Source organism: Danio rerio, chromosome 25, assembly GCF_052040795.2.
Source record: "Danio rerio strain M-AB ecotype USA chromosome 25, GRCz13ab, whole genome shotgun sequence".
NCBI classification, from domain to species: domain Eukaryota; kingdom Metazoa; phylum Chordata; class Actinopteri; order Cypriniformes; family Danionidae; genus Danio; species Danio rerio.
In genome coordinates this window covers 12,026,907-12,045,525 of record NC_141045.1, presented here as the reverse complement: position 1 = coordinate 12,045,525, position 18,619 = coordinate 12,026,907, and the positions used below count along the sequence as shown (strand labels likewise).

Here is an 18,619-nt window from a genome sequence, read left to right as displayed (position 1 = left end):
GTAACCAGGGCTGGACTGGGGCAAAAAATCAGCCCTGGCATTTTGGGCAAGAGCGGCCCACTAAATTCAATCAAAATGCTATCTATCTATGCACGTCCAATATTTTTATCAACTCATATTCTATAAAACACAAAAGCCATACATATATGAAATAAATAAATAAATAAATACAAACTTTAATCTCAATTTAATTTCTGTATACTGTCCATAAAGATATTTGTTGAGTTCTAAAAAATACACTATTCATTCATTTATTTTTCTTCGCATAAGTCCCTTATTTATCAGGGGTTGCCGCAGTGGAATGAACTGCCAACTATTCCAGCATGTTTTATGCAGCAGATGCCTTTCCAGCCACAAGCCAATATTGGAAATCACCCATACACACTCATTCACACAAACTCATACACTACAGCCAATTTAGCTTATTCAATACACTATTCACTCAGCCTATATTCAATAATAAACATAACAAAAACTGCCTGCTAATGCATGGCTAAATCTTCAAAGGGAACAGTGTTACTTTTTAACCTCTTTTATCTCATCCTGCTTGCTGTTTCACTATCTAAACAATGAAAACATAATATAAGGAAATTTGTTTCATTTTGATATTATGATTAACAGACACCAAACAGCCTCGTGTAGATATATATTTATATAAGCATCATTTTCACTCTGCATATTTATAACAGGGCTTAAATATAATTGCCTTCTATCATTTTCATTGAAAAGAATGAACTTTACCCAGTCTCTTTTGCAGAATATCAGTTTTAATAATGGCCATTATAACAGCATACGTACATTAAATTTAAACGATAAAGGTAAGCAATCAGTCAATGTGCAGAATCAGTGTATGTGGTTACATAAATTAATATATTAGCTTATCTTTGCACTCAGCCAAAACAGTTAACTGAGAACAAGTGATTCAAAAGACATAAGAGTTGTTAGATAGAGATAACAAGAGGAATTCAATATCACGTTTAACAACTATGAGACCATCCAGCAGATGAACTGTCTGACATGCACTATACTCTCACCTGGGGTTTATGCTCACCCGCTGAACTACTGGGTGCAGCTCTTGGCAGAGAGTGTGTGGTCACTTGATTTGCGTTTTAGCCGTGTACTAGAATGAACAGAGAACTTTTCAGAATCACTAAATGAAACGCCGGTGTATTTCCCGCAATTTCTCTGCGCCTCCCTTGCGTTTCTTCTCTCTGACTCTCGACTATTTTGACAAATACACACAGACGACGCACGCTCACACGGAGTCCAAAATAGGAGTTTGTGATTGGGCCAGCCCAATGTCAATACCGAAAAGAGCCAATGGGCTGCAGAGTGTCACATGGGCCGGCCCGGTCTGTCTGTCCGGGAAAAAAGCATCTACTTTCAGAGAGTCACAAATCACAGCAGCGTCAATTAATAAGGCAGAAAAAAACGATAGGCTGCTAAGCCTTTTATGGGCCGATCAGATCATAAGACGATGATCAGCCCGGCCCAAAAAGTACGTCGGCCCACCGGGAAAGTGCCCGGTCTGCCAGATGGCCAGTCCGCCCCTGAAGGTAACCCTTGTATTTTTTTTATTTTTATTTTTTTGTATTTTGAAACACAGTGGTTTGAATAAAGTTTCATGAAGAACTTTTGTGAACTCAAGCCCGATCTTTAGCTCATGAGCGGAGATGTTTAAATTATGATAGTATGTAAACTTCTTGTCAACATCTCGCAGCTCATCTGTGGTGGATCCATCGAAAGAATTTGAAATCATTTTCCCCCATTCATCATTGTCCTTTAGTTCACAGACAACCAGTTGCTGACGAGTAAAAACACCTTGAAAAGCGAGAGAAGGAGAAAGTCTTTGGAGTGTTTATTTTAAAACAATTACATCTGCAAACAATTGCACATCCCAGGTAGCAAAGAATTCTGGCCCAGATTTGGCATGAAGCTTACACAGTAGGCATTCATCTGGCACTGGTATACAGCATGTGGTCCAAACATGGCCCTGGTTTGGCAGAGGTGGCACAGTTTTTAAGGCGGCGCAATACTTAACTCTTCTGTCATGTTCACATCCATTTACTTTAGTGTTCCCGGTCAAAATTTGTTTTAACTACTCTTAAATTACAACAAAAAATACATTTTTTACCACCATTTTTTTTTATTTAACATTCTTTAGCTGTGAACAATGTCTAAAATGGAGTTTAACGGGAATTTATAAAATTAGACGAAAAATAACTGCATTGAAAATACAAATAGGCAATGGAAATGTTTCACAAAATTGTCAACAGATGACAGAAATTAAAATACTTTGTTTCATTACCAATAACTGTCACAGTGTCTGACTAAAGAAATAAAAATTTTAATCCATCTGAATGATTTATCAACTACCAAAGCACAAACAAAATTGTATCTTTTCCTATGTACTGAGATCTCAAATTTTCATTCAGTCCTCAAATTGGCCTATATAAGTATACTAATGTTGGGAATAGTGACTGTGAGAAAGAAAGAAAGAAAGAAAGAAAGAAAGAAAGAAAGAAGCTAATTCATATGAATTCGTACGATCTCATTCATAAAATTTAGTACAATGTGCTTATCCTCACTAATGGTTGGGTGCCACACCTCCTTTTTAAAAGCATATATTTTCGTCTGATTGGACTTGTACAATTGTACTTGTACAATTGTACAAATTAGCCACTAAACTGACAAAACATAAGGTAGTTATGCTTCCTTATAAGATCAGGCTGGAGGATCAGCACATAAGTACAGAAAAAAATATGTGTACCTGCACAAGACATTATGGAGTCAGATAAGACTCAATTATAATTCACGCAAAAGACACGATGTTCACATGCGTAGCCAAATTCACATGAATAAAACCAAATTCACATGCGTAAAATCTTTACTTATATTCACAAAAAAATTTCACGTGCTCAAAATAAAAATACATTTTCATAAAATACGTTTCACAAATGCATTTTCACAAATCCTCACCTGAGTAAATATCTTTTTTTTTCAGTTTCATTCAGTTTCTAATGACACTATCATGTCTTTTTCAAGAAAACAGCTGCTTTAGAACTTTAAATGTTCAACAACCTTACAATTTTATATGTCTTAACAATAAAAAAAAAAAAAGATTTTTACTCTGGTGATGATCGAACACGAGTCAAAGGACGTGGTAACACAACGTGCTGACTGCTGGACCACAACGGCACTGCTATGCTTGTGTGGCTGGAATAATACTTAATCTTCTTCATTACCCTGCAGTCTATATTTTGCTCATGGGGCTGCGAGACAATAAATAAGAAGAGCAGAGCTGCAGCAAAATAATGGATAAAAGGACAGAGGCTATAGTCAAATAAATAAATAAATGAAAAAAGTGAGACTGCTGCTTTCTCCGTTCGCCATGCTGGAGAGGAACAGTCTGCGCAAATAGAGCGCAGAGTGGGTGTCATCGACTACAGCTCTCATCTGATTGGCTGAAAGGTACGAGTTGCCCTGCCTCTGGCAGGAAAGTCTCAAAAATACACACACACTATCCAGGGGGAGTCGTACGTGAAAGAGGATTTGCACATTCTCATTCCGGATGAACTCGTAAGTTTTAAACATTCAAAACTTTTTGTACACTCTTATACATTTGCAAATGGTGTTTTGCATTTGTGAAACGTATTTTATGAAAATGTTTTTTTATTTTTTGCACGTGAAATTTGTTTGTGAAAATAAATACATATTTTACACATGTGAATTTGATTTTATGCACGTGAATTTGGCTACGCATGTGAACATTATGTCTTTTGCGTGAATTATTATTGAGTCTTATCTGACTCCATACGTAAATCACTGAAGCATGTGGGCCAAGCAAAAGTTAATTGTGTGGGCAAGAGCTGGGCCAGATATATTTTGCTATGTGTAATGTTGTAATTGAACCGTTTTGATCCAATTCAAATGGATATTTACTTGACTACAGCATTAAACAGTACTTACCTTCAGTTTTATTTGCGGTTTTTGTTGGTAATCCCCATCTGCCCTTAAAATATGAATGTAAATAGCCATTAATGGTGAGGAAAGCATTTGAATCCATCACATCATCTTCAGCTGTTGTGTTTCCCCTTGCTATGAGACTGTCTGTATCACCGTTACAGAACACTGACATTATCCAACATCCCTACATATCTAAATTTAGAAAATAGTGTTTGTCCTTTAATGTATGTTGCAAGCATCCATAATGAGTGAGAGCCTGTGGGGAAAAAAATGGAAAGATCACTTTTTGTAAATTCTTTTTATTTTTGCCAGATGGAAATCTGCGTGCTTATCTTTATTGGATCATAAGTTTCTTTGCAACCAGGAAATGCTATATTGTACAGTATTTCTGTCAGATTTGAACCATAATTTATTTTAGTTTTTTGGAAATAAAAAACTGATATGAACTCTTTTTTTGTGAATCTTACTCTTTTAAAGAAGCAGTTGGAAGTAAAAACACAAAAAGCAAAAAAAAAGTTGCTCATATTGCGAGCACTCTTTGAAAGACACTTTTTGAAACAAACTCTCGCTCCACCTTGTGTGAAGTGTGTTGTGAGCTTTCCTGATTTTCTTGTTTAACTGGTTTGTAAAAATGACAGCATATGAAAGTAAAAAAGTTGTTTAAATAGTGTACATAAACTTATGATAACCATTATAATCAAGTGATTTCTTGAGATAAATGCTTACTGTTTGTTATGTTCGGATATGTAAGATGTCTGCCATTAGACCGGTTTTAAGAAAACAAAACTCTTATATTCTATGCGCTAAAAGTAATCTAATTATGTAAAATTCACTGTAAACAATAAAACAAAATGTCAAGGTTCACTATGAAGTGTCTGAAATAGAAGTAGATGACAAGATTCACCTGTTTTGTTTTTTGGTTGTTCACTTTTTCATTTCTGGCAATAATTTGTCCTGTAATTGTGAGTTAAGTTGGCATCAATGTCATACAAAAGGTTTTTGTTTTTGTTGTTTGAAAGATTGGTACAGTTAACATTTATATTTACATTTATTCACTGAGCAGATGCTGTCATCCAAAGTGATTTAGAAATGAGTGAAATGTGTGATATATATCTTACTTTGTAATCAACAGTCACTGTTTAAGCAGGAAATCAAAAGGAAATGCGGATGGACACAAACTGAACTCAAAATGAAAACAACAACAACATCTGTAATAGTGTTTCATAAAGTTATTGATTTTATAAATAAAAAAATTGTCAGATATAGTTGTTAAACCAAATGCATACATTAGACAGATAGCAATAACACGTTTACACAAATTTCAAATAATTATTAATAAAAAACTGTAAACACGTTTCTTTGTGTTTTTATTTAGGTGTAAAACCTACTAGAAGCACATTGTTCTGTTTGCTACTTATGGCTTCTAGTTACACTATTTGTGATCTTCATTTTTTTTCTGTGTGCTTTTGTTATTGATACTTTATCCTTTAGTATAAAACTTGTATCAATTTTGTGAAAAAGGAGTAAAAATTGGCTTGACTTCTTGACCTTGCCTTTGACATTTGAATCCATGCTAGAACTAACAATGATCAACCACAAATGCTGACTGACAGATATACTGTAGCATTACAAACTAATGAGGCTCAACAAGTAAGCTAAAGTGAAATAGTGTAGCTTCAATTCTCTTTGAAAAATAGTGCAGTTTAATCACTTTCTTTTACTTTTGTCCCTGATTTACCAGGGGTCGCCACAGCAGAATGAACTGCCAATTACTCTGCCAATTGTTTTACGCAGCTGATCCCCTTTCAGCTTATAAATAAAACCTAAATTGTGAAATGTAATAAGGAACCAAATGCTATGGGTTCACACCACAATGTAAAAGTGGCAAGAGTTTCCCTCAAACTAAACATAATTGTAGAACAGTGTTTTATTTCATTTATAGTATTACTCATTATATGTACAAGCTAAACCTTTTAAAGAAAATTTTACCATATTATAGAACAAACTATAAACATTTTTACTGGGCTGCATTCACACTTAACAAGGCAGTAACAATGTCCCATATAAGCAATTGCACTGCATAATCTATCGCTGTCGCTATCAACTGACTGATCGACTGATTACCCTAACCACCTTCTTCCCTAAACCAAACCAATAGTGTTTTCAAAAGCATCAATTGACCTGCCCACCGCCTTCCCTAAACCCAAACCAAGAAATCAAGAAAAGAAAAGCCATCATGGCCGTGTGATTTTTTTTTCCATGTTTTCAGATTTTACAACATTCTCACCCTGTTATTTACTTCATTTTATTTTTTTCCTTTTATTTTTGTAAGGTAAGCAGTCACCTGGTAGAGCAAAAAGAAACAGAAGCCATCAGTGGCATCATACCGCCTTGCAGTGGTCATTTTAAAGACAAAATGCAGCCATACATACCTCTGGCTACAAAATTTGCGCTCTCCAGAAATGTATACGGGGGTACGTTTTTCAGCCTGTGTTGTTTTGTGCACTTGAAATGTATAAATGTATAAATAAAGTTCAAATCCCAGCTTGAGGACATTTCCCGTACCTACCCCCTGTCTCTCTCCCACTTCACTTCCTGTCTATATTACTCTCCTATCTACTTAATAAAGGCTAAAATAAATCTTTAAAAAAAATGCATAATACAAAACTGAAATAAGACATACTAAACATTTTGGACCAAAATTTCCACAAAATTATAGTGGGTTGACTATACTGTCATAGAAAATTACTAGATCACATCCACATTGTAGAAGTAGCAGTGGAACATCACACATATAAAAAAAAAAAACTGCACTACACCAATTGTACAACTTTGTGCACTGGCAGTGATGTTTTGATGTCTCACAGTGATGAATCTTAAAGGGGTGGTCCACAGTATATTTTTAAGGCTTGGTTGCGTTTATAAGATGCAAAGCAATGTGTGCTCAAGCTTCATTTGTAGAAAATTATGTTATTTGTTCATATATCTTACTTTGATTATATACAGCTAATCTGCTAACATTAAAACGACCCACCCTCAAGAGGCTCTGATTGGTCAGCTAACATAATGAGCTGTGATTCGCGGATCGGCTTTCAGTGCATCTGGCCATGTCTCTTTTCTGCGCAAGGTGTATGCTTGTAACCTGAAGGTTTTATGACATCATTAACCGGATGTATTTTTTTGTTCACTGTAGGCTTTGCTAAGCTAACTCTGTAAAAGCCAATGTCTCCCTTTGCATTGAACTTTGAACATATTATATTCAGATGTTGTTTATGTTCACACAGCTACATTACACATCAACTAAAGTTTAAAATATGATATCAACGCGGACCATCCATTTAACAACAAGGATGGTTTGACAAAGACTGCTTGAGTGCGTCCCATGCAATTGCCATGAGTACGCGCTGGATGAAATCAAACATATAGGCAAGTGATTTGGGGTAAATGAAATAAAGTAGACAACATGTTGCTTTAAACTGTTGTTAAATCCCTGGTGTTGTATGGCAGTTTCAAATTACAACACGCCTTAATATGTTTATTGAAAAACCCTGTTGTACAATGCACTGATGTTTTGCAAAAATGATGCATAAGAACATAAAAAGTCTAAGGCACTCAAAAAGTAAGTGAAAAAGTTACAAGCATTTATTAAAGGGCACCTATGGTAAAAAAATCTACTTTTCAAGCTATTTGGAGAAACATATGTGTATATATAGTGTATAGACCATAATATTGGGGTGATATAAACACGCCCAGTCCTTTTTTTTTCAATTTAACAACATAAAAACGGTGAACCAATTAGAGCGGTTTTCAGACCGACCGCAACTTTACGTAGGAGTGCGGTCCACCCGCTCACCGAATTGATTGACAGCTGCGCGCATTAACATGTACCGGTAGTCACGTGTATATGTCAACAAGACCAGGCAGACATACGCAAAGCAACCGGGAATAAAAGGTCTGTTCTGTTCGCTAGGATCAGCAATCATCATCAAATGTGATTGAGAGTAAGTTTCACCTGTTTAAAGTGTTTTAAAACAGTAGCACGTGTGTAATTATTTACAGCGATTTACTTCAGCTTTACTTCATCAGCACAACCGCGTGTCAGAAAAATTATAAAAGAAGACGCTTCAATCCCGGTTTGTGGAAGTTCAATCAGGTTTATTTTGTACATTAGCATAACAGATATCCACACAGCAGTGGAGGTTAGCCTGTATCCTGTCACACTTGAGTGCAAAAACAGTGCTAAGCGCGCTCTGTCTGTCTGCCTGCCTGTGTGTGTGTGCGTGAACTTTGTAACGATATTGTGTGTGACTCATCAATGCAACTTCACAACAAATTCTGATTAGTATAGATTAGTTCTTACTGTAGTATTTCTCACAAACGCTACAAGAGACCTTCTTCCTTTAACTCTGTCTGTTGTCTGATGCAGCCGAGGGAGGAGATTAAAGCACGCGGAAAGGCACGTAGAAACAGTAGGCGGCCAGAACTCGGCTTAAAGGTGCAGTACGACAAAACCACCCCCTGCTGGAAATGTGTATAAAACAGCATCTTGTAAAAGGTATAATGAAAAATCTGATGGGTGTTTTGAGCTGAAACTTTATATACACATTCTAGAGACGCAAAAGACTTATATTAAATCTGAAAAAAGGGGTAACCTATGTGCCCTCTAACATGGCTTTTGTTAAAAAAAAAAAAACATCACGCACTACATAAGAACACATTTAACATTAGAAAAAGCCTACGGGATCTCTCAACGCACTGATGTTGTTAAGCAGTTTTAAAATATGAACATGGTTAATTGTAGGACAAATCTCTGTGTTTTATGATGCAAAACTACAAAATATAGCCATACAAAGTTAAACAGTTAAGGTTTAATAGTCATTCGTACAGTACACTGACTCCCCTGCTGACATGAAAATTGTAATGTGGGGAAATTAATGTATTTTTGGACAGAGTATATTGATTGTAAGGTTAATAATAATCTTCGATGACTAAATGACACTTCAATGACTAAATTGACTATTCAATGACTATTATGAAGGAGACTAAAATATGACTAAAACTGTGGTATTTTAGTTATAAGAATAAGACAAAAACTAAATCAAAACTTGCTGTCAAAATTAACACTGAATTAAGGTAAATGACATTTCAAGAGTTTACACAAAGCTTGGTAGGCATGCTGTCCTGGAAGAGAGCCCTGAGCTCATAAGATCCTCGAGACTGTGGCTCCCTCCAGTTTGCAGGACGAGAGGGGAGTTTGAGCTCAAAATTAGTTAACATATAAACTTCACTAAAAATAATGTTATAATATTAAATATTATCATTAAAATATAATAATATTTAATTGTATTATTAAACTAAAAGATTGACGCAGAAAGACTGATAATGAACCATCCAAAATTGTCAGGTTTTCATTTACTTCATGTTTCACTGATTTAAGTAGCTTCCTGTTGTGGTTGTGTTACTGTTGAGCCAGTGCTTTCTTCAGACGCTAAAAATGAAAATCATTTATTTAAATCAACTTAATGTGCTAAAATGAAAACCAATATGAAATTATTTTAATGAGAAATAATTTTAGTAATCACATACAAAAATGACAAAAAATAGATTACTCACTTGAAGCTGAAATATAATCCCTTTTAGATGATACTATAATACGAAGGGAAGTCAAATAAATTATCATTATTAAAAATGTGCTTGATTTTGCTTTAAAAAAAAATTCTCACAAAGTAGAACCTACCTGCTCGTCTTTTCCTGCATTTATATATGACAACTCCAGTTATAAACACCAACACCAGAGACAAAATTATCAGCACTGAGGGAATCACTGATTTAAATGGTTCACCAGGGTCAAAGTCTGCAACAACATAATTAAAAAGGTCACATCAAACAGATTTTGTGATATGTGTTGAGTGTTTTAAGCATTTACACCTTGTTACCAAATGTGACGATGAGTTTGTTGTCCAGACTGAGGTGTTTTGCAGAGCAGGTGTATTTGTGTTTTTGTCTCTCCTCTGCTCTGATCTCCAGACTCTTCCTCATCTGGTATGTCCCGTCCCCATTGGGCAGCAGATCTCCTCCAGTGACCTCATTTTCAGATACAGGCTGTCCATCTCTCAACAGGGTCAGGTTGATGTGACGAGGATAAAATCCTGTCGCCAAACAATTCACACGAAAACCTCCAGAGTCTGAGTTTGCTTTCTGAAAGAGTCTGACTTTGGGTTTTACTGTTGATGTAACAATACTTGTTATTGATATATGTCTTTTTTTTTTTTTTTACTATCCTGCAGATAAACATCTGTGAATATTACATGGTGGAGACCAACCTTTTCTATTTACTTGAGTTTGTCTCATTTTAAGGTAATTCCTGAGAGTTGAAATGCACGTTGGGTAGCTTACACTCTCATGACGCCACTTGATTAGCTCCAAAGCCAGACTTGGCATTTCTTTTTGGCTTTGATATGTAAACTTGTTCTCATAAATACTCATTTCATCTGTTGTGGAGCCACTAAATGCAATCTTAGAAACCATTTGGCCTGGCTTGTTATTGCCCTGTAGCTCACAGTGACTCATCATTTGATAAAGTTGAGGACCTGTCAGAAAAAATTCACAAAAATTAATAGTCACTGTCTGCATAAGAGTATTCAATACAAATCCCTTTAAATCATTTATCCACCAGACTTGAGTGAATGTATAGGGGACAAAACAATAACAGTTCCCTGAGACACACTTCTGCTACATAAGCATGAAAGAAATTAAATGAGAAAAAAAATCAGTGGACAATGTTTAAATCACCTGCTCCCTTCAAAATCTTTTATTCCAATGGGCCCTTTAAAGTTCCCATATAGAAAAGTGACACATGAAAATATGCAAATGACATATATCAAATAGAATTTCATATATGAATTTCACATATTTAAAATATATGTAATTCATGCATATATTCCAAAGTATTGCATTGACTGCAGCCATGTTCGGCTTTCCGAAAAGGAATGCAGCCATTTCCTGAGCAAAAAAACAATCCATGAAAAGTATCCACACAACATTACTTCTGTTAAAATTCTGAGGTGTGTCTCTGATGTGTACTTTAACTTGAGGTTACATGAGATTTGTAATTGCAAATGCCACACCCCAAAGACCCTTTATAGAATTAAGATCACTCTCAGCAGTCGCAACTTTTTATTTATTCATTTATGTATTTGACCATAGCCTCTCTCTTTATTCATTATTTTACCGCATCTCCGCTCTTTTTATCTCCTCGCACCCCAATGAGCAGAATGCACTGCAGGTTAATCATAATTATTATCATTCGACTCCCACACAGGGTTGTTGCTAGATTGGATACGTTTGCGGCTAGAAGTTAACAAGAATTATTTCTATTATTTATTAAATTTCTAATTTATTGTAATTTATTAATATCTACCCACACCCTAAACCCAACCATCACAGTAAGGTAAAAACAGTAGTTGTACCATCTATTATTTATGTTATCTATGAAATTACCCAATAAATTGTATTTTTTTAACGCCTACACCCATCCCAACCATCACAGTACTGTAAAAATATTAATTATTGTTATACAGTGTCATAAAAAAATGCCGTTATATTAATGTGTATATCCGATCTACTTTACCTGCACCTTGCTCCTCAGCAAAATAATTTTTAAAGAGATATGCGAAAGATGAAAAATGGATAATAAAAAGCACAAAGGAGGCACTGAAAAGGCCAGAAGTCCATTTTTCATTAAAACCAGCGGCAGCGAGAGTACAACAACACACAGAGACCATGAAACGACCGGTAAATTAACCTTAAGCTGATTAGGAGCAGTGCAAAACAACGATGTCTGCAAACCAGTGGCGGATTTAAGGCATGGCCAATATGGGCGATCGCCCAGGGCGGCACCTTGCTAGGGGCGGCACGAGGATATGGTGCAAAAGAAAAAAAAAACAAAAGCATGCCTGGTAAAAATCATATGTGCCTCAGTATGCTTTGAGATACGATTTATTTTATGCAAGTGTATTAATCCCAAGAGTGGTAGGCTAATCCCAGAATAATGACGTTAGGGGCCATTTATATGGGGCGTATATGGGGTGGTCTTCCTAGCCTCTTCACACCTGTCTGATATTTTCTCTAAAATGTTTGTATGAAATATATATTATATATTTGGATAAAAGCGTCTGCTAAATGACTAAATGTAATGTAATGTAAATGTATATATATATATATATATATATATATATATATATATATATATATATATATATATATATATATATATATATATATATATATACACATTTTCAAAGAGATCCACAGGTCAACAAGGAGACTGCTAAAGAGCAGCTTCTGCTTTAAACTGACTGAATATCTACAATTAAATATCTACTATTCAAATATATACTGACAAATGTAAAACACAGTAAAACACCCTAAATCTGCTGAAACGCATCGATCTGATGGTAGTTGAGTTTGCAGCTGGATATAATTGGAAGATCGCTAACAAAAACAAGGAACAGCTCGGCCAGATCGCATCTGAAGCTCATACAGAAGTTTATTTTACATATATAGCAGAAACACCATTGAGCATCGGTAGATCCTCTTGTATGGGCATGGGTCCGTTTTAAAACACTCACAGGACAATAATTTGGACAACTATGGGAATATATTAAATAGTTCACACAAAATACACAAAGAGAGATCTTGAGGCTGTTTTTGTGCCGTGTTTAAAGTAGTCAATCAGAAAACAGAAGAATGTGCATTATTTGATCATTTTAATACAGCATAATATTAATGAAATTCAAAAACTATATTGAAATTTAATTTTAAGCTATCTTGCGGCCCACCTGCAGGACCACTGAGGCCCACTAGTGGACCGCAGCCCACCGGTTGAGAATCCCTGATTTATAGTGTTGTGTAGCCTTAACACTTTAGTCCAGCTAGAAAAAAAACAGTGAATGACAGTGTATGATATGGCTGGACTTACTTTCTGTATGGTTCTTAAATTTTAGTTTTCTCACAAAAAAGGTATGCAAATCATGTCTTGCAACATAAAATGTGTTCCAAGTGAGCTCATCTTCATTTGTAGTATTATGTCGTGCAATGTATCTTTCAGTTTTTGAATTATAGTGTCCTACTGTTATGTCGTCCAGCATGAATGTGATACTTATTTCAGAATATGGCTCTCCTTTCATGTAAGTTGCAAGCATCCACAATGAGTGAGAACCTGTGAGAAAGAACAAAATAATTAATTTAAAATGATGTGATACTGACTGTTAAAGTTTATAATGCATGCCTGTTAAGCCATTTTTCTTTAACAAAAAAAAAAAATGTATTAAAAGCTGCTGTTATTAATGGATTTTTATTTCATTCATTAATCAATCTACTCAAATACCAGGGTCATTACAATTAACTAAAACTTAATTTTATGTTCATTTTATTTGAAATCAAATAAACATTAATTGAATAAAAATGAAATATATGTTAAAAAAGGAAACAATTTGGTTGCTGAGAACACTGGCTATTAGTAAGGAATATATTCAACTAAAGCTAATTAAGACATATTTAAAGCTATACTGACATTAAATTATTAACAAAATTATATAAATATAAAAGAATACAAAATAAAATGGCACAAAAAATAATAATCACACTACAATTAAAATCTACGAAATAACACCAGTATAGAATTAGTAAAATGAAAACACTTGTACTGAATATTCAAAATATGGATATGTTGTAAGCAATCCATTTATTGAAGCAGGCTACAGCAGGGTCAAATGACATTCTCCAGCATCTGACAATCAAAATGGCTCCTTAAAAGTGATGTATGAGAATAAATTGTTTTATGTAGAGATAAATTAGACAAAAACCTACCTGTTAACGCAGTTGTAGGAGCTAACAACACACACAAAAACAAGATGATAATCATGTTCCCGACATAAGACATTTTGCTCTTAAGTCACCTTGGTTGTATGAGTTACAGCACAAAACATGCAAACAAGTCTTTCAAGATTTTTTTTTTTTAAGACGCTGAGGAGGAACAAGGAACATAAAAAGGGGGCGGTAAAAGGGGTAGATGGAGAGGTTGGAGTTTGACAGATGATTGTTCTGTAGTAAACCAGACTACAGCAGATATACCCTGACAACAATGTGACAATAAATATTAATAAAGCCTTGATCAGGATGATCTATAATATGATTTCAAGTTAGGTTTGGACTGTAATTTATTTCAGTGGTAACTGGGTTAAAACAAGAAGTTAATCATACACTCAAATTGGTTGAATGCACCTAAATAGAGACACATTTACAGATTTATTCCACCAAACACTTTATAACAACTGCACATTATGAATCATTTATTAAGCGTTTGTATCCATTATCATAGTCATTATTTAAGAATTTAAGGTTCAGTAAGTGATCTGCCTAAATGCTAACCTAAGCCATGGAGTTTCAAGCCTTAGACCGGCCCACCCCAGTTCACGACTGACTATATTAAAATAACGTCATTTCCAATTCAGTTTCTAATGACACTATCACGTCTTTTCAAGGAAACAGCTGCTTTAGAACTTCAAATGTTTTTCATAAACATGAGAACATTAAAGTGTTGCTAAATCTCCAACAATATTCTTTAAAACATCACAATGTCCTTTCCTGCAATATTTTGGTATTTATTATACTAAGATGAGGTTCAAACTCAGGTCGAAGGAGTCATAATGCAACGTGCTGACCACTGGACCACAATGGTGCTGTTATGCTGGAGCGTTTGGAATAAAAAATAAGTATTGCACTGTTATCTGCAAAACTCTATTGACCCCAGTATTACTTTCTACTGACTGTACTTTCTATTGATGGCTTAATCTTCTTCTCCCCTTTTTAGATTTCTAATTATGTCAGATTTCTTATTGTAATAAATCATCTGATTTTCATTGAGCAGGTGTCATTTTCATTAATATTAATAATTCAAATTCTTATTTTCACTAAGGTGCTGCTGTTTGGGGTCGAATGATAGCTACATCATCACTAACAAGCAGGCTGCATTTTGCTCATGGGGCTGCGAGAAAATAAATAAAAAGAGTGGAGCTGTGGCAAAATAATAAATAAAAAGAGTGAGGTTATGGTCAAATAAATAAATAAATAAATGAAAAAAATGCAACTGCTGAGAGTGCAAGCAGCTAGGGAATAAAGTCATAAGTATCTTTAACCAATTATTTTTATTTACATAATTTGAGTTCAGAAACTACAGAGATGTTAAAATGATGGTTATGATATATTAATAATAATGACTGAAATGGGAAATCATACTTGTGAAATTCAATAGGTGGCGATAATGCTAAAGAGTTAGTTAGTTACCATATATGGTTTGCTTAAATCGTGTGTCCTAGATTGTGTGTGCCTAAAACGTGTGTGGTTCTGCAGTTCTGCAACTGGATTTTGTAGCATATAAAATGTAAAGGGGCATTATTATAAAACAAAATATGATGATTGTAATATATTATTTCCATACAGCAAACAAAAAATTCATTAGATATTTATGTTAACCTACAATAAAAGATTGAACACTTTCTTTTTTAATTGAGGTAATTTGTTGTGTCTAAGGTAAAGTTATATACACATATTACTTTAATTATGTTAAAATTACTTTAAAGTTAAAAACTACATAAACCTTGGGATGCTGGTTCAATGGTTTCTTGAGATACTAAAAAAATAAATAAAAATGTTAAAATTAAAATAGAATTTGAATAAACATTCAATGCTAAATATTGAATTTGAACTTAAGATTTCAGTCAGAATTCAATGCTGATACTGAAAATACAATAATAACATTTACCCCCAAAAAAAACTACCGTACTTACTAGAAGCAGCAGAATAATCACAGCTTAATGAAGTCACTGTGTAACATAAAAATGAAACAATTAATTAAGCAGCACATTTAAAAAAAAGCCTCACAATTTTTTTTTTTCTTATTTAGTTTTTATTGCAGTTTCCAAATTTGGGTAAACAAAACATCCAACCATCAGAATCCAGAAATTGTAGAAATAAAAGAAATTATAAAATACAAAAAAAAATCCATAAATAAATAAATACGGAAGTTACATTAATGATTCAAGGACATTATGAGACACAATACACTCATAATTGTTTTGTATATCATCAAAAAGAAACAGAAAAAATTTATTTGTTGCTTTTTAGTCACAATACTTTTTTAACCATATTGCGGCACCCAGTCTAGCCTTTTCTTTTTTTCCCTTTTTTATTACCTGAAATATGTACATGATATTGTGAGGATGGTAATTTTATGATCTTAAATGTACATTTTTATTTATTTGTTTATGTTTTAAAAAGCTATTGTTCTTCTCAATATCTTTATTTTTTGTTTTCTCTTATTACAAAAAAATAAAAAATACGCATAATAGACTAAATAAAATTCACATCTTTCTAAATAAACATTCTATGATATATCTGGTCCTAATGGAAGAATAAATTCTACAGATTTTCTCCATGTCTCATTAAACTCCTCAGTCTGTAAGCGATGGTTCATTGTTAGCCTCTCTATCTTATAGATTTCATAAATTATGTCAAACCAGTCACAAATCGGGGGTATTTTAAGCTGTAACCTTTTTTTGGTTATGGCTTTTTTACAGGTTATCAGCAAAAATTTCAGTAGTTATTTTTTGTCAGATTTTTCTTCTAACACAACACTGAATAATTTTTAATTCTTTACATTGATTTTTTGCCATACCTGCTCTTCTCTTCCTGCACCTATATATGAAAACTCCAATCCCAAACACCAAGACCAACGTCAAACTGATCAGCACTGAGAAAATCACTGGTTTATATGGTTCGCCTGGTTCAAATTCTGAAACAATCAAGTTAAAAACATTACAAACAGGTAATAAACAAGCTTCAGTGATATTCAGAATTTTTAACACCTCATTACCCAAATTGACGATAAGTTTGTTGTCAAGACCGAGGTGTTTGGCAGAGCAGGTGTATTTGTGTTTTTGTCTCTCCTCTGCTCTGATCTCCAGACTCTTCCTCATCTGGTACGTCCCGTCTCCATTGGGTAGCAAATCTCCTCCAGTGACCTCATGATCAGATACAGGCTGTCCATCTCTCAACAGGGTCAGGTTGATGTGACGAGGGTAAAAACCTGTCGCCAAACAACTCACAGCAAGCCATCCAGAGTCAGAGGCTTTCTGAATAAGTCTGACTCTTGGTTTCACTTTTAAAAAAGGGAAATTGAGTATATTACAAGTATATTACATATAATGTATAGTTATTGAAATTGAATAATACCTTTTCTGTTTACTTGTGTTCCTCTTTTTTTAAGGTAACTCTTCAAGGTTTCTATGCAGGCTGGGTAGTATAAAGTCTCAAACCGCCACATGGCCAGATCTAGATAGGGTTTGATTTCTAGCTTTGTGTAATTCAATGAACCCTGATATGTAAACTTCCCATCCAAAAAATGCAGTTCATCAACCGTCAAGCCTCTAAATGCACTTTTGGTGATCATCTGTCCAGGTAAATTACATGAGCTGTTGGGAAAGAAAGTGATGTGTTTGGTTTATCACTTGATTGATGTAAAATCAAACTTAAATTGGATCTTTCAGCCAAATGAACTTACTTTCAGAATTATTCACAGGTCTCAGATGATTTGATCTCCTCATGAGATGAACACGCAGATAATAACTTATAGTATTGAGGTGACTTTGATCCACCACGTTATCTTCATTAGTAGTATTTCCTCTTGAAACGTGCTTATTTGGACCATCATTTATTTTTCAACTAGACAATGACCCCAAACACACCTCCATAATTTCATGGTTTTTGTTTGGCAGCCGTAGCTTTTTTTTTTTTTTTTACAAAGCAAGTAATTACAATTTATTACTTTAATTTTACATAATTTTAAAAACTGGAAAAACACTGTGTAAATAACATGGCAATTTTATTGTATAAAACAGACAAATTGCTGTAATTTGTCATTAATTATATAGCACATAAAATAACAGTCAAGCTGTTAAGATATTGTTTCTAATTTTTACGGACTTTTGAATATAATTTTAAATAACAGAAAAAATATTATATAAATAATACTGTCCCTGTATAAAAAACACAAATGTTAGTAATTTGTCTTTAATGATAAAGTTTCTAAAATGAAAGTCAAACTGTTAATTTAGAGCGATTGTTTGTCATTTTACTAAGTTTTGAATATAATTTGAAATGACAAAAATGTACTGTAAAAAATTAGAGATATTTTCTGTAAAATTAGGATTTTTTTACAGTGTACCTTAAATCTTTAAGATCAAGCAGCGCAGTGGCTTAGTGGGTAGCACGATTGCCTTACAGCAAGAAGTTCACTGGTTCAAGCCCCAGCTGGGTCAGGCATATGTGGAGTTTCATGTTCTTCCTGTGTTCACGTGAGTTTCTTCTGGGTGCTCCATATTCCCCCACAGGCCATGCGCTATTGGTGAATAGTATAAAGTGCTTTCTCAGTACTGGGTTGCAAATGAAAGGGTATCCACTGTGTAAAACATATGCTGGATAAGTTGGCGGTTCATTCCACTGTGGAGACCACTGATGAACAAAGGCACTAAGCTGGAGGAAAAATACTTTCTTAAATAATTTAATAATATGTTGTTTCTTCATGTCTAGGTGT

General features: G+C 34.2%; 2 protein-coding genes and 1 pseudogene across 3 annotated transcripts in view; all 3 read right to left on the bottom strand.

Annotated features, from left to right (window-relative positions):
- Positions 1–753: 753 nt before the first annotated feature.
- LOC141380995 (uncharacterized) lies at positions 754–5,538 on the bottom strand (annotated as a pseudogene). The gene is made up of 3 exons (XR_015526909.1): positions 5,520–5,538; positions 3,970–4,222; positions 754–1,821 (listed from the first exon to the last, which is right to left on the bottom strand). The product of XR_015526909.1 is annotated as an uncharacterized LOC141380995 (transcript).
- A 3,791-nt stretch (positions 5,539–9,329) lies between these two features.
- Positions 9,330–13,930, bottom strand: mhc1lja (major histocompatibility complex class I LJA). Its single transcript, NM_001327918.1, has 7 exons — positions 13,837–13,930; positions 12,947–13,186; positions 10,290–10,556; positions 9,903–10,190; positions 9,704–9,820; positions 9,580–9,612; positions 9,330–9,454 (listed from the first exon to the last, which is right to left on the bottom strand). The coding sequence occupies exons 1-7, from the start codon at positions 13,907–13,909 to the stop codon at positions 9,399–9,401; spliced, it is 1,074 nt and encodes a 357-aa protein (NP_001314847.1). The 5' UTR covers positions 13,910–13,930; the 3' UTR covers positions 9,330–9,398.
- A 1,460-nt stretch (positions 13,931–15,390) lies between these two features.
- Positions 15,391–18,619, bottom strand: part of LOC141380994 (major histocompatibility complex class I-related protein 1-like) — a 50,537-nt gene continuing 47,308 nt past the window's right edge. Inside the window, exons 2-6 of the mRNA XM_087311901.1 lie at positions 17,260–17,707; positions 16,901–17,185; positions 16,703–16,819; positions 15,816–15,851; positions 15,391–15,658 (exon numbers count right to left, since the gene is read on the bottom strand). Coding sequence (XP_087168027.1) covers positions 15,609–15,658; positions 15,816–15,851; positions 16,703–16,819; positions 16,901–17,185; positions 17,260–17,476 — 705 coding nt within the window. The 5' untranslated portion in view covers positions 17,477–17,707 and the 3' untranslated portion in view covers positions 15,391–15,608. The remainder of the gene's footprint in view (positions 15,659–15,815; positions 15,852–16,702; positions 16,820–16,900; positions 17,186–17,259; positions 17,708–18,619) is intronic.

Coding starts and splice junctions, on each gene's coding strand:
- mhc1lja (NM_001327918.1), bottom strand. CDS start 13,909: ATGTCTTATGTCGGGAACATGATTATCATCTTGTTTTTGTGTGTGTTG. Junction 10,191..10,289: donor AACTCAAGTAAATAGAAAAG/GTTGGTCTCCAC, acceptor TTACATCAACAG/TAAAACCCAAAGTCAGACTC. Junction 9,613..9,703: donor ATGCAGGAAAAGACGAGCAG/GTAGGTTCTACT, acceptor TTCGTATTATAG/TATCATCTAAAAGGGATTAT.